Consider the following 14551-nt stretch of genomic DNA (forward strand, 5'->3'; position numbering starts at 1 on the left):
AGACAAGACTATTGTTGCACTATTGGGAGTCATGATGAGAAAAATTACTTATAGGCAAGCACTGTGGAACTGGACTAAGACAACAGATGAGTAAAAAATATATATATATTTACAACCTCTACTTTTACTTTTAAACTTTAAAATCATCTAATAAATAAGATTTGTAAAGTTTTTTTTTCATTTAAAGTAATATACTGTAAAAAAAAAAAATTGGCAAAACACCCCAATACAGTGGGGTGAATAGTAGGCGTTTTATAACAGCGCCATTATGTGGTGTATCGGTCAGAAAAAAATAACAGCCCAGAAACCATGATTAGGCAAATTTTCTGTGTTCTGTGTGTGGCGAATCAGGAATAGAAGATATTTACATAAACTAATAAAAACTTATGAGGTTTAAGAAACGTATTCAAAACAATCAAGTCAAATAGCGAAATAAACACAGGCAACTTCTGCAGACACACATCTTTAATTTATCAACAGTATTTGGATTTGCTTGTACAATCAGACAAGTTAGTGCAAACAAAGACGTGGAGTTGGAAATGTCACACTTGAGCAGCAACACCTGCTGCTACTGTATTATGTCATTTTCTTAACTCAGCCATTCAACATCTGCTTCTGCACCACTTCTGGCAATATTGAAGAATAAATACGGCGCAAAATATCTGAAGACCATACAGATATTGAGGAGAGGGGAAGGATATGTTGGTAGAAACGATGACTACGTGGGACGTGTACCAGCTGTTTAACATTTTTTGTGTCAGTTCAAATCATAATGTGACCAAAAAAAACCATAAGAATGTAATCCCCATTCTCACCTGTCTAAGTTTAAATTTATACTTCTGAGACAAACATAAATGTAAAGGGGATTTTTTTCCCAGCAATGAAAGCTTTAGTTTGCTCTGTCAATCAAATAGAATTTTAAATATATATATATATATATATATATATATACATATATTGATATATATTTATATACATATACATATATATATACATATACATATATATATACATATATATATGTATATATATATATACATATATATATATACACACATACATAAATATATATATATATTGTCAGTGTGTGCAGAGAAGAAGTAAACACAAGAGAGAAGACACAACTCAAAGTGGGTATGGGCAGAATAATTAATTAGTCGATGAATTGCCCTCTTAAACTTTTGTCGATTGTGTGGAATTCGTTGTTAATTGCAGAAATGGAATCTAAAAGGAGTGCACTACCTAGCAGAGGCGCTGATGAGTCTGCCGAGGCTAGTTTGCTGCCTGAAGACAAGGAACATGACGTCAGCTATGGGAAGTTGAGATCCATCCACGCAGAGGGCAGCATTATTCCGCTCAATATCATACTGGCATTTGTAATACTTCCATCGATTAACTGATTTTCCCTCAACAAGGAAAAGTATAGATTCCCATCCCGAACCATTGATCACCTCTGACTCATTAAGAAGGACAATAATCATGAATCAACATACACTCCTTCAAGGCTAATCCTTTCAGGTCAATCCGGAGCGATTGCGAGGTATATCATCAGAGCCACACAGCCAATCACAGTCAAACATCATATGTAATACATTTGCAAGGGGGACGAAAAATAAAGGCCTTTTGTTTAGAAGATTTGTTGTTCAAAGAGGATCTTCTCAAATCCGTGCGGAGGTGTGTGGTAGAAGTCACTGAACTGGCAATCTAAGATGGCGCTGTCATCCACTGGAGCAACAAAACAGTCAAGAACAACACAATTGCTTATCGGGTTAAACATTTTGCTAATAATAAAGCTACAAATGATGCTGTAACACTTTGTATATAATTAATAAACAGTTAAAACTTTTAACTTCAGGTAGGGTAAAGGTGCAACAACACAACACATTAACAGACTTGTTGATAAATGTTGATATATTTTAAATTGTTTTTATATGTATTTATTTATTACCATATATTTTTATTTTTTTGTTTTATTCAGTCATTGGTGGACCTCAGGATAGTATTTGAATGTTGTTTTTAATATTGTTGTGCAGCACTTTGGAAACATTTTGTTGTTTAAATGTGCTATGTAAATAAAGTGGATTGGATTGGATAAACAATTATAAATGTGCCTATTTCATGACAAACATTTTTTTATATTTAATTTATATTTTTCATATCTAGTTGGTATTTTTCCAAGGATGTTCACCATTACATTTCTGGTGAGAGTGTACATATTTAACATTTTTATTGATAGAAATATATATATATATATATTTTTTTTTAAACAATTAAAATACATTAGTTTTTGTCACTTTATGCTTAAAATAATAATTTAAAGAACATTTATTACTTTGCCTTCCGCCCGATTGTAGCTGAGATAGGCTTTAGCTCCCCCCACGACCCCGAAGGGAATAAGCGGTAGTAAATGGATGGATGGATGGATGAGTGAAACTACAATGTGATACAACACTTAATAAAAACATTTGATGACAAATGTATTAACAATTATTTAATGAAAAAACATTTAGATTTTAATTTTAAACAATGCAACCAAAATATATCTAGCATTTATTGTTTGTGAAACTAAACTTTTACCTGTCAAATATTCGCCAAAATAATTGTAAAATATACACTAAACATAAATGTAACATACAAGTAAAACAATAAGTATTTAATCAAAAAATATAATTAGATTTTTTTTAAATAGATTAAAATACATTCAGCATTGAATTAAATAATCAATTAAATTAATAATAATTATGTGAGAAACCTGTCAAATATTTCCCAAAATTGGTGTACAATATACATAATAAACACATGTAACAAAAAAATAAAAACAACAACAACAAAGTATTTATTAAAATCAATGATTATATTCAGCATTCATTTAAATAATTGGTTTATTTGCAAGTAAATAAACCTATTTTTAAAAGTTATTGAAAACTTTTTTCCCACAAAATTTTCCAAAATGTGTACATTTTATATAATTTAGTCATGTCACACTTGATTTCAAGCAGATATTATCCAGATTTGCCCATGTGCACTGAAAAAAATGCACACAACATGTGCATATGTTTATGTCTCGCCCTAGTTTTAGCCAAATATAAAATTTTAATTTCCTTGTTGCTTATATGGGTTCTTGTTACATAATCAGCCGCCTAATTGTTGCTTCTGCAGTTGTGAAACTATTGTTGACTGACCACATTAACATCAGGCAGCAGTGTTCGCCTGTTTTGGGTAAAATATGCAAACAACTATGTTGTGCTTTGCCAGAAAACACATGAACAAGGTGAATAGTTCATGTGGTAGAAAATAACGCACTTCAGCCCCCTTGTGGATGAATATTGTAACTGGCGGGTTGTCATTATGTGTTGCTTATCAATACTGCATGATTTAATAAGACTGTATAAATCAGGAATGCACTTACCATAAACAACAGGGTATACGGTGCCTCGGATCCCTGACGCGGGACAATGCATGTTCTTTCCATTTAGGTACAAGTTCATCTCCACGTGGTCATACGTGATGCCCTGCAGCACATGTCACAATAGTACTAATTTTATGGGTACACCCTCACTTTTGAGCAAAATGCTTAATGCACTCACCACAATGTCACCCTCCTGGGGGAGATTGTTCGCAGGCAGTCGGTTCTTCTCTTCGTTGTTGTAGAAGACAGAGCCGTCGTGCCTCAAGACGAGGCTGTTTGAATCTCTGCCTAAAGGCACTTGGTTGAGGTTGGCCTTCTGCGTAGCCACACCAATTCCCCACACACCTTTAAACACCAAGAAACAATATCTATCACAATCTTACACTTCCAGTGAGGCATTTGTGTTCAAGGAAACTTAAAAGTTGAGGTGCCACAGTTTCAATATTTGCATGTGTGCATCAGTAGCTGCAGACTCACCAGTGGACTGAATCTTAAACTCAAAAAAACTTTTATTCTGGTGCAAGGGGGCATTGGCAAGACACGCTCCGGTGCCACATATCCTTCGTCCACTTTTCACGATGACAACGTCTGTGCCTGTGGTACAAAAATTACAACAACACTGTTTCAGTGAGCAGTGGTGTTCAAAGTGTGCAATGGAGGCGATTTTTAACCCCAGGCTTGTTTTTTTATCAACACGCGCAGTACGTTGTTAAAATACAATTAAACATTATAACTTCAAAATAGATCAATAAAAACAGAACACAAATAATTGAAAAAGATAAAATAGGTATAATGTAGGGCAGCTTGGTGGAAGAGGGGTGAGTGCATCTGCCTCACAATACGAAGGTCCTGAGTAGTCCTGGGTTCAATCCCGATCTTTCTGTGTGGATTGTACACTTATAAACAAGCTTATTCGTGTGGCTAGTGCAGGGTCAGCAACCCAAAATGTTGAAAGAATGAAATTGGGCGAAAAATAAAAAAATTAAAATCTTTTCCGACGCCGCAAAAAATGTAAAGCCTTATATAAGTGTTATAGAGAAGGCAACACATGATGTAAATTTCTATATTAGCCATATTAACCTACTGTCATAATGACAATGTGTCGCAGGCTGGTGCAAATCTTTGTTGACAGAAATATTGAAAAGTAATATTTATTCTACACATTCTTACAACATTAGAAAACATTACTAAAATGGAGGCTTTTAAAGGTGAACATTATCACCAGACCTACGTAAGCGTCAATATATACCTTGATGTTGCAGAAAAAAGATTATGTTTTTCAACCGATTTCCGGACTCTAAAAGGGTGAGTTTGGCGATTTAAACGCCTTTCAATTGATAGCCTGACGAGCGATGACCTTTCACCCGTGACGTCACAACATGAAGCAATCCGCCATTTTCTCAATCTTATTACACGCACCAAGTCAAATCAGTTCTGTTATTTTCCGTTTTTTCGACTGTTTTTCCGTACCTTGGAGACGACATGCCTCGTCGGTGTGTTGTCGGAGGGTGTAACAACACAAACAGAGACGGATTCAAGTTGCACCAGTGGCCAAAAGATGCGAAAGTCCCTCGTTTGTTCCACACACTTTACCGACAACAGCTATGCTACGACAGAGATGGCAAGAATGTGTGGATATCCTGCGACACTCAAAGCAGATGCATTTCCAACGATAAAGTCAACAAAATCTCCAATATTGGAAAATAGACCACCACTGAATCTGCCGGAGTGCGAGCTATTCAGGGACGACGGCAGTCTCTTCCCGAAGACGAGCGAGGTAAACCCCCTGGATATGGATATGCGCCCCCAACCCTGCCCACCTCAACCGACGCACGGAGGGGGGGTTTGGTGCTAGCGGGCCGTATAATATAGCCAGGATGAGTCATGGATGCATGGGATTCTGGGTAATTGTTATGTTGCGTTTATAATGTGTTACAGTGCAGATGTTCTTCCGAAATGTGTCTGTCATTCTTGTTTGGTGTGGGTTCACAGTGTGGCGCATATTAGTAAGAGTGTTAAAGTTGTTTATATCACAACCTTCAGTGTGACCTTTATGGCTGTTGGACAACAATGCCTTGCAGTCGTGTACGTGTATCTGCGGAAGCCACATACAGCATGTTACTGGGCTTGCAAGCTGTTTGCACGTTTTGTAGAAAGCGTCAAAGGCAGTGGCTTCATAGCACAGTCTTATTATTGTTAACTGGGTGACCATTAGCAGATATTCGGAACCTCCCTGAAAATTTGGGAGGGTTGACAAGTGGAAGGCTGTCAAGCGGAATTCATATAAAAGTCGCGGGCTGCACTAACATTAAATTTTCTCCTCAAGGTGCGGGCCGCGTGTCTAAGACCCCTGATTTACACACAGCACAAAGCAAAAAAAAAAACTCTATGCTGTGTTATTTCATTTTAAATTTCAAAAGAGTTTTGTGGCTCCCATTGTCTTCTTTATTTTGCGAAACGGGTCAAAATGGCTCTTTGAGTGGTAAAGGTTGCCGACCCCTGCTCTAAAGGCCTACTGAAACCCACTACTACCGACCACGCAGTCTGATAGTTTATATATCCATAATAAAATATTAACATTGCAACACATGCCAATACGGCCTTTTTAGTTTACTAAATAGCAATTTTAACTTTCCCGCAAGTTTCTTGTTGAAAACGTCGCGGAATGATGACGCGTATGCGGAACATCACTGACTGTCAGGAAATATTAGCAGCTGCACCACTCGCGGCTAAAAGTCATCTGCTTTAACCCCATAATTACACAGTATTTTGGACATCTGTGTTGCCGAATCTTTTGCAATTTGTTCATTTAATAATGGAGACTATAAAAAACAATGCTGTTGGTGGAAAGCGGTATATTGCAACTGTCTTTAGCACCGAGACACAGCCGATGTTTCTTTGTTTGTTGTGAAGCGTAGCGGTCAAGCAAACATGTTTTCTCTACGTCAACCAGCATGTTTTTGGATGGGGAAATTGTGACATGTATTTTACCGGAGAAATCATTGGATTATTTGTCGTCTTGCAGCAGCGGAGGCTGTGAGCTTGGCTCCTCGGCTTCTCTGTGAGACACTTTGTGTTCACTGCAGCCATCCGACCTCGAGGTATGTCTTTACAATCTTTAAAATCTCACTAAAACACTATTAAAACAATAAGCAGATAAGGGATCTTCCAGAATTATCCTAGTAAATGTGTTTAATTACATCCAAAACGCTAACACTGCCGTCGCCCGGAGCCATTGCTTTTTTTTTCATTTCTATTCCTTCACTATCAATATCCTAATTCACAAATCTTTCATCGTCGCTCAAATTAATGGGGAAATTGTCGCTTTCTCGACCCAAATTGCTCTTACTGCTGGTGGCTCCCATTAAAAACAATGGGAATATGTGTGGATTCCTGCAACCAGTGACGTCACGCGCACATACTTCCAGTACAGGAAGGGCTTTTCTATTAGCGACCAAAAGTTGCGAACTTTATCGTTGATGTTCTCTACTAAATCATTTCAGCAAAAATATGGCAATATCGCAAAATGATCAAGTATGACACATAGAATGGACCTGCTGTCCCCGTTTAAATAAGAACATCTCCTTTCAGTAGGCCTCTCTAAGGGATTCAATTTGTAAAATGTTGAGTATATGTTTGAAACATTGACAATAGCAACATTTTTTTTTCCCAACATGACCTGATTTAGATGATCTTTGGGTAACACATTTGCACTTTTAGGGTCTTAAAAAGAGCATGGCACTCCTGCCATATAAATCATGTTTGATTTGACTTGTTTTAATTTCAGATTTTTTTTTTTTTTACTATATTAGCCATTTAGTGAGGCAATAAAATACAAAAATAATTAAAGCTGCAAGCAGCGATGGACAGGACCGACTTTTTGTGGTGTTTCCTGCCTTTACCCATTCAACATATCTTTACCTTCACATTACCTACCTTCCCTGCATCCTGGGGTCACACTGGTGCTTCTTTCTGTCACCCATACATGCTGGTGCTTCCTGCCATCACCCAGACAACATATATTTACCCGCACAGTAACTACCTTCTCTGCATTGTGTGGTCACGCTGGTGCTTCCTGCTTTTAAGCGGCCATCTTGAGACGGCATCAGCGCAGCAGCATCAGCGCAGAAGTTCTTTGAAGGCTCGTAAAATCAAAACCAGAGCAGTTAATAAAACTCTTTTCGTAACTTCAATCTCTCTCCTCTGCAAGTTTGAAGCCGACACAACAAACACGCTCAGAAGAGATAATGTTTGAAAAAGGTAACCTGTTTTACAAAACGTTTGTTTTAAAGGGGTAATTGCCAACTTCCTGTTGATGTCAATCATTAAAATGTAGGTATAAGTGAGACCTACATAGAGGTTTTTGTTTCATGTCTGTCCGACATTCTTACCAGGAGTTACAAGCAGTTTTGTCTGTTTTTTCTTCCTAGGAGCAGTTTTGTCTGTGTTTTATTCCTAGGGGGCGCTAGAGTGCAATTTTGAGTTTTGGGGTTTGTTTTTTTATTAGATCGCAATTTTCGCCAGTCAATCAACCTATCCCCAGGTGCATGTCTTTGGAAGTGGGAGGAAGCCGGAGTACCCGGAGGGAACCCACGCATTCACGGGGAGAACATACAAACTCCACACAGAAAAATCCCGAGCCTGGGATGGAACCCAGGACTGCAGGACCTTCGTATTGTGAGGCAGACGCACTAACCCCTCTGCCACTACTGTGTGAATGTTGTCTGTCTATCTGTGTTGGCCCTGCGATGAGGTGGCGACTTGTCCATGGTGTACCCTGCCTACCGCCCGATTGTAGCTGAGCTAGGCACCAGCGCCCCCCGCGACCCCAAAAGGGAATAAGCTGTAGAAAATGGATGGATGGATGGAATTTTCGCCAGTCCTGATGTGCGTGTCCAGTTTGGTGAGTTTTGAAGCCGTTTAAGGGGGTCATATTACAGCTCAAAGAGGCAAAAATTACATTTTTTAGGAAACTTTGGTTTTGAAGGGGTTTTTGCCAACTTCCTGTTGATTTTTGCTGAGGGAGGTCAGTGTATGAAATCTAGGTCGAAGTCAGACCTACATAGGGGTTTTTGTTTCATGTCTCTACGACAGTGGTTCTTCACCTGGGTTCGATCGAACCCTAGGGGTTCGGTGAGTCGGCCTCAGGGGTTTGGTAGAGGTCAAAACAAACCCTACTCATTGTCTCAATAAAAACTTCTCCCTGCAGGTGTGTCATTTGTTGTGAGTTTATGCAGTCTAGTCTGAGTTTAGTGTCAGTTTTGTTCTTTGAACCATTAATTAGTTGCTTATTAATGTGCAAATTAGTAACATATTGGCTCTTAATTAGTCATTATTACGTACTTATTATTGCCTTATTCGGCATGGCCTCATTAGAACCCTAACTCTAACCAAATAACTCCAAATTAAGTCTTTGTTACTTAGAATATGTTTCCCTAGTGTCCAAAAACTCTAAATTAAGTCTTTGTTACTTAGAATATGTTCCCTTAGTGTCCAAAAACCTCTAAATTAAGTCTTTGTTACTTAGAATATGTTCTCCCTTCTAACGTTTTACCAAAAGCACATAACTTTATCTTGAATTTAAAAAAAATATATATATATATATATATATATTTTTCACTATGAAGGGTTCAATGAATGCGCATATGAAACTAATGGGGTTCTGTACCTCCAGCAAGGTTAAGAACCACTGCTCTACGACATTCCTAACGGAAGTTACAAGCAGTTTTGTGTGTGTTTTTTCCTACGGGGCGCTATAGCGCAATTTTGAGTTTTGGGGTTTGGTTCTTCTATTAGATGGCAATTTTTTCCAGTCCTGATGTGTGTGTGAAATTTGGTGAGTTTTGAAGCATGTTAAGGGGGTCAAATTACAGCTCAAAGAGGCGGCGGAACTAATAATAAAAAAGAAATAAAACCTTAGAAATACCATAGGGTACTCCGTCCCAAAGGGACATTCGGTCCCTAAAAATAACAGTTGCTATCTTTATGAGAAAAGTGACCATACTCCCTCCCAGAATAACTCATTAGTGTAGCTCGGTTACACTGCTCCGTGTGGCGACTTGTCCAGGGCGAATACCGCCTTCCGTCCGATTGTAGCTGAGATAGGCACCAGCGGCACCCCGCGACCCCAAAGGAAATACGCGGTAGTAAATGGATGGATGGAACAATAAACTTTGAATATTATTGTTGCAATAAAATGATTAACTATATAATTGTAGCAATACAACCACGAAGCCCTGCGGTGAGGTGGCGACTTGTCCAGGGTGTAACCTGCCCTCCGCCCGATTGTAGCTGAGATAGGCACCAGCGGCCCCCCGCCACCCCAAAGGGAATAAGCGGTAGAAAAAATTGATGGATGGATGGTTACACTGCTCCGATGTAGCGAGGAGCACGGTAGCTATTAGCTCAGGTACACATATAACAAAGCGAAGGTGCAATGTACATAGCGCAAGACATACGTTTGCGAATTGAGATAAAAATGTAATTTACCCATGTGATGAGTATCCAACTGAACCGTGGGCATCTCTTTAAGTTGAACATGCCCCGACCCTCCATCTCCGCAGCAGTTTAGACAACACGTAAACATGGCAGCCATTACTGTTTGCCCCCGCCCCACCACAGCGACTCCATTTCCGGAAACCATTGCCAACAGCTAAGTAGGCTAATTCGCCCACAGCGACACTTAGCGGCGGTTGTGGGCGTTGCCTAAGCCGCCATACAGCCTAAGCAGCATCCAATCACAGTGGCAAAGATAGGCAGTTTTGCTCCTGATGGCATGGAAACAAGGGAAGAAAAAAAAAAAAAACAGGGTCAACGTTTCCACTCATGACTTAGTGACTATTGGATGCAGATGTTGCATAACCACGCGTGGGTTATACAGTGAGTTTCAGGGAGGCTGTTTAGAAGTTGCGAAAGCACTCTGATTTGGATTATGAACAACAATAATAACTCTGATTTACTTATGACCATTTAAAAGGACCTATGGACAACTAAAATAATTCCAGTCATATACTGTGTGCTCATGTATGCATGCACACAAGAGCTGTTATATGCAATGGGGCAAAAAAGTATTTAGTCAGCCACCAATTGTGCACGTTCTATCCTTTAAAATGATGAGAGAGGTCTGTAATTTTCACCATAGGTACACTTCAACTGTGAGAGACGGACTGTAAAAAAAATCCAGGAATTCACGTTGTAGGAATTTTAAAGAATTAAATGTAAATTATGGTGGAAAATAAGTATTTGGTCAACCGTTCAAAGCTCTCATTGATGGAAGGAGATTTTGCCTCAAAATCTCACAATACATGGCTCCATTCATTCTTTCCTTAACATGGATCAACTTCCTGTCCCCTGAGCAGAAAAACAGCCCCAAAGCATGATGTTTCCACCCCCATGTCAGATGAAACCAAAATAGAACTTTTTAATATAAACTCAAATGGGACAAGCAATAGTAAATGGATGGATGGATATTATTTAAATGTATTTGTAGTTCATTCACACTTACCGGCACAATAAAAGAGCTGTAATAATTGAACAATAAGTTGACTATTAGGTTGTTCTTTACAGTGTTGTTGTCATAGTTTAGTGACCTTGTGATCATAAACATCTTGCCGATTGTATTGTACCATATGTCCCGGCAAGAAATCTGCGTTCAAAGGACTCCGGCTTGTTAGTGATTCCCAAAGCCCAAAAAAAGTCTGCGGGCTATAGAGCGTTTTCCGTTCGGGCTCCAGTACTCTGGAATGCCCTCCCGGTAACAGTTCGAGATGCCACCTCAGTAGAAGCATTTAAGTCTCACCTTAAAACTCATTTGTATACTCTAGCCTTTAAATAGACTCCCTTTTTAGACCAGTTGATCTGCTGTTTCTTTTCTTTTTCTTCTATGTCCCACTCTCCCCTGTGGAGGGGGTCCGGTCCGATCCGGTGGCCATGTACTGCTTGCCTGTGTATCGGCTGGGGACATCTCTGCGCTGCTGATCCGCCTCCGCTTGGGATGGTTTCCTGCTGGCTCCGCTGTGAACGGGACTCTCGCTGCTGTGTTGGATCCGCTTTGGACTGGACTCTCGCGACTGTGTTGGATCCATTGTGGATTGAATTTTCACAGTATCATGTTAGACCCGCTCGACATCCACTGCTTTCCTCCTCTCTAAGGTTCTCATAGTCATTATTGTCACCGACGTCCCACTGGGTCATTATTATCACCGATGTCCCACTGGGTGTGAGTTTTCCTTGCCCTTATGTGGGCCTACCGAGGATGTCGTGGTGGTTTGTGCAGCCCTTTGAGACACTAGTGATTTAGGGCTATATAAGTAAACATTGATTGATTGATTGATTGAACATATAATTTAACTCATGCAACAATGTCAATAAAACACTCATACTGTCAATAAAAGTATTTTTTTAAATTTTATAAACGGATGATCTTTGATTCACATCTTGGGTTTGAGTCCTGCTAATGTACCTCATCTAAAAGTGTGTACATTTGAATTGATATTTAATCTGCACCTTTCATCACGATGTCAACATGCAATAGAGGCAGAAGTAGGGCAGCATAAGAAAAAAAAAAAAAAAAAAAAAAAAAAAAGTAGGGCTAAACCCAGGTTGACAGTTTTTCCACGCTACAATGTTTTGCATAGCAACAGCACCTCCCCCATGCGCGTGACGTCTAGGGACCGTCCTGTAAGTACTCGACTCGGACAAAACGCAAAATGCTCATAGTCAGTACTAAACATGCCTCTCTACATAATACAACAACTTATTACAACGCAATAATTGTATGTGACGTATGTATTTGAACGTCCCCCAAAATTACTGTTTTTAATGTTTTATTTTTTATGTTTTTTATTTTTTTTAACCAAGCGCGGTGGCGGAAGGGTTAAACGCCGGAACCCGGAAGTGGGTTGTAGTCTGCTCGGCAACAAGCGCCACGATTGCGTCGTAACGCGCGTCTTCTCCCGAGCAGCTGGTGAGTGAGATCGTCTGCTTGTTACTAAATGTGTCACACACTCGCTCAGAACACCCGGAGACAGCGCTCGCCCGCCCCCCTCGCTTTCTGAACCGTGGTTATTTGGCGGCAATCGTCTCAGCTTTCTTTTTTGGCGGGAACAAAACGCGCGGGATGTTAGGTCTCCGCAGGGACATGTCACGCCATGCAAATGAGCTACGGCGGCGTCAAGGCTCCCACGCAACGTCGGACTGTAATTTCTATGTGTTTCCCCGATGGCGCACCGTGGAAATGTCACGAGACTCGTGTTTGTGTGTCCACAGGAGAGACTATGGAGCAACTGGAGGAGGAACTGACGTGCCCGATCTGCTGCTGTCTCTTCGAGGACCCACGCGTGCTGCTGTGCTCGCACAGCTTCTGCAGGAAGTGCCTGGAGGGGCTCCTGGAGGGTCCCCGGGCGTTCAACCGAGCCCCGTTCAGGTGCCCGACGTGCCGCAAGGAGAGCCCGCACAACGGCGCCAACAGCCTGCAAGTCAACTACTCCCTGCGGGGCATCGTGGAGAAATACACCCGCATCAAAGTGGCGCCCAAGACGGGTGTGTGCGGCCAGCATAGCGGCCAGCCACTCAACATGTTCTGCATCCCAGATCTGAGGCTCATTTGCGGCTGTTGCGCAACCGCGGATGAGCACAAAGGGCACGACTTTTGCTCCCTGGCGGAGGCGTACGACACGGAGAGGAGTGCGTTCGAGGAGCTGCTCCGAGGCGCGGAGGGCTGGCCCAGCGCCGGAGCCCTCGCCCGCTTGGAGACCCTCCAAGCCGCCAAGAAGAAGGCCCTCCAGGCGGTCAACGAAGACGCGGAGAGGGTCTCCGACTACTTTGAGCGGCTGAGCTCCGCGCTGGAGTGCAAGAAGACGGAGATCCTGTGCGACTTCGAGACGCAGCGGCTGGCCGTCATGCAGGCGCACGACCCGGAGATCACCCGCCTGAGAGGCACGCTGGAGCGGCAGCGCGGCGCTCTCACCGCCGCCGAGGCGTTCCGGGGAGTGACGGAGCCGCTGGACTTCCTCCAGCACATGCTCGACTTCCGCCAAACGCTGGCGGCCTTGAAAGCCGAGGAAGACGTGAAGACCACGCCGCCCAATCAGAGAGTCACCCGGCTGGTGCGTCACTTTGACGTGCGCGAGTGGGACGCAGTGAGGCTGCGTGACGTGGACAAGATGACGGTGCCGCAGGAGGGGGGAGGCGGGGAGACGCCGGGGTCGCGCCGGTTCGCGGCCTGGCTGCTCCTGTTCCTGGCGGCGGGTGTCGCGCTGGTGCTGGCGGAGGTCCTCGGCCCGGACGGAGGGGCCCAGCACGGGGAGGCGGTGGCGGCTACAGCCCGCGAGCTCCTCCGGGAGGTGACCGGTGCTTCCACGCGCCTGGTCAGCGTGGGTCAGCAGTGCATCGCCCACTGGATTGACTCAGCTGTGACTTACATTGGCAGCTGCACATTATTATAAACAAGATATTCAAAACAAGGATTTTTTTTGTGGGACCACCAGTGGATTCAAACAAGGTTACAATTAATTTCCTAAACATTTCTGTTCATTTTTTGTTAAATATTGCCAAATAAAAGACGTGCACGCTTGTTTTTGTTTATTTTTTTTATTTTTTTAATTTAACGCTAAATAATTCATCCCGGGTGTTTTCCGCGCATGCAGTGATGCTGCAACCTCTTCAAGGTGACGTTGCATAAGGGCCTGCGTGGGTGAAATATTCAGCAGGCTGCACAACAAATAACCTAAATAGACCCAAAATAGCTGCTATTCTCCCTAAATAGTGCAGAGTAAAACGAAATATGCATGGTTGCACAAAAATGACATAAAAACATTTTTTTTTTCAGTACAGACGATTAAAACGAAAAATGTTTTAATGCTCATGTAAAACGAATACCGGTTATTATTATTATTTAGGGCGCATGATGGTGTGTAAATGTGAATGATGTTTTTGAAGTAGGTAAATAATGTTAATATTTGCTTTTGATGTTTGAAATGATAATAAAAGAAACACACACCTATAATGTTTATATATAGACCTCTGTTGTCAGGCAGATAAAGGATGACCAAAAAAATGCACCACATTTATAATATACATTTGATATTTTAGTGCGCATCCAAATATAATACAAATGTGCAAGAAATTAATGCAGTTTTGTGT

At 41.4% G+C, this 14551-nt stretch overlaps 2 protein-coding genes across 3 annotated transcripts; one reads left to right on the forward strand and one right to left on the reverse strand.

Annotated features, from left to right (window-relative positions):
• Positions 1-447: 447 nt before the first annotated feature.
• LOC133538067 (SPRY domain-containing protein 7) lies at positions 448-10057 on the reverse strand. The gene is made up of 5 exons (XM_061879352.1): positions 9899-10057; positions 3887-4003; positions 3588-3754; positions 3410-3512; positions 448-1725 (listed from the first exon to the last, which is right to left on the reverse strand). Exons 1-5 carry the CDS (start codon positions 10050-10052, stop codon positions 1628-1630), a joined length of 639 nt encoding a protein of 212 aa, XP_061735336.1. The 5' UTR covers positions 10053-10057; the 3' UTR covers positions 448-1627.
• A 2162-nt stretch (positions 10058-12219) lies between these two features.
• On the forward strand, positions 12220-13982 carry trim13 (tripartite motif containing 13). 2 transcript variants are annotated; one of them, XM_061879350.1, is made up of 2 exons: positions 12220-12374; positions 12677-13982. In XM_061879350.1, the coding sequence occupies exons 1-2, from the start codon at positions 12230-12232 to the stop codon at positions 13852-13854; spliced, it is 1323 nt and encodes a 440-aa protein (XP_061735334.1). In that variant the 5' UTR covers positions 12220-12229; the 3' UTR covers positions 13855-13982. The 2 variants fall into 2 exon arrangements, with proteins under 2 accessions (XP_061735334.1, XP_061735335.1); XM_061879351.1 differs by lacking the exon at positions 12220-12374 and adding an exon at positions 12381-12606.
• The last annotated feature ends 569 nt before the right edge of the window (positions 13983-14551 follow it).

Source organism: Nerophis ophidion, linkage group LG19, assembly GCF_033978795.1.
Source record: "Nerophis ophidion isolate RoL-2023_Sa linkage group LG19, RoL_Noph_v1.0, whole genome shotgun sequence".
Lineage (NCBI taxonomy): Eukaryota > Metazoa > Chordata > Actinopteri > Syngnathiformes > Syngnathidae > Nerophis > Nerophis ophidion.

Coding starts and splice junctions, on each gene's coding strand:
- LOC133538067 (XM_061879352.1), bottom strand. CDS start 10,052: ATGGTTTCCGGAAATGGAGTCGCTGTGGTGGGGCGGGGGCAAACAGTA. Junction 3,755..3,886: donor GTTTAAGATTCAGTCCACTG/GTGAGTCTGCAG, acceptor TGGTGTTTAAAG/GTGTGTGGGGAATTGGTGTG. Junction 3,513..3,587: donor CCCAGGAGGGTGACATTGTG/GTGAGTGCATTA, acceptor CATGTGCTGCAG/GGCATCACGTATGACCACGT.
- trim13 (XM_061879350.1), top strand. CDS start 12,230: ATGTTTTATTTTTTATGTTTTTTATTTTTTTTAACCAAGCGCGGTGGC. Junction 12,375..12,676: donor CGTCTTCTCCCGAGCAGCTG/GTGAGTGAGATC, acceptor GTGTGTCCACAG/GAGAGACTATGGAGCAACTG.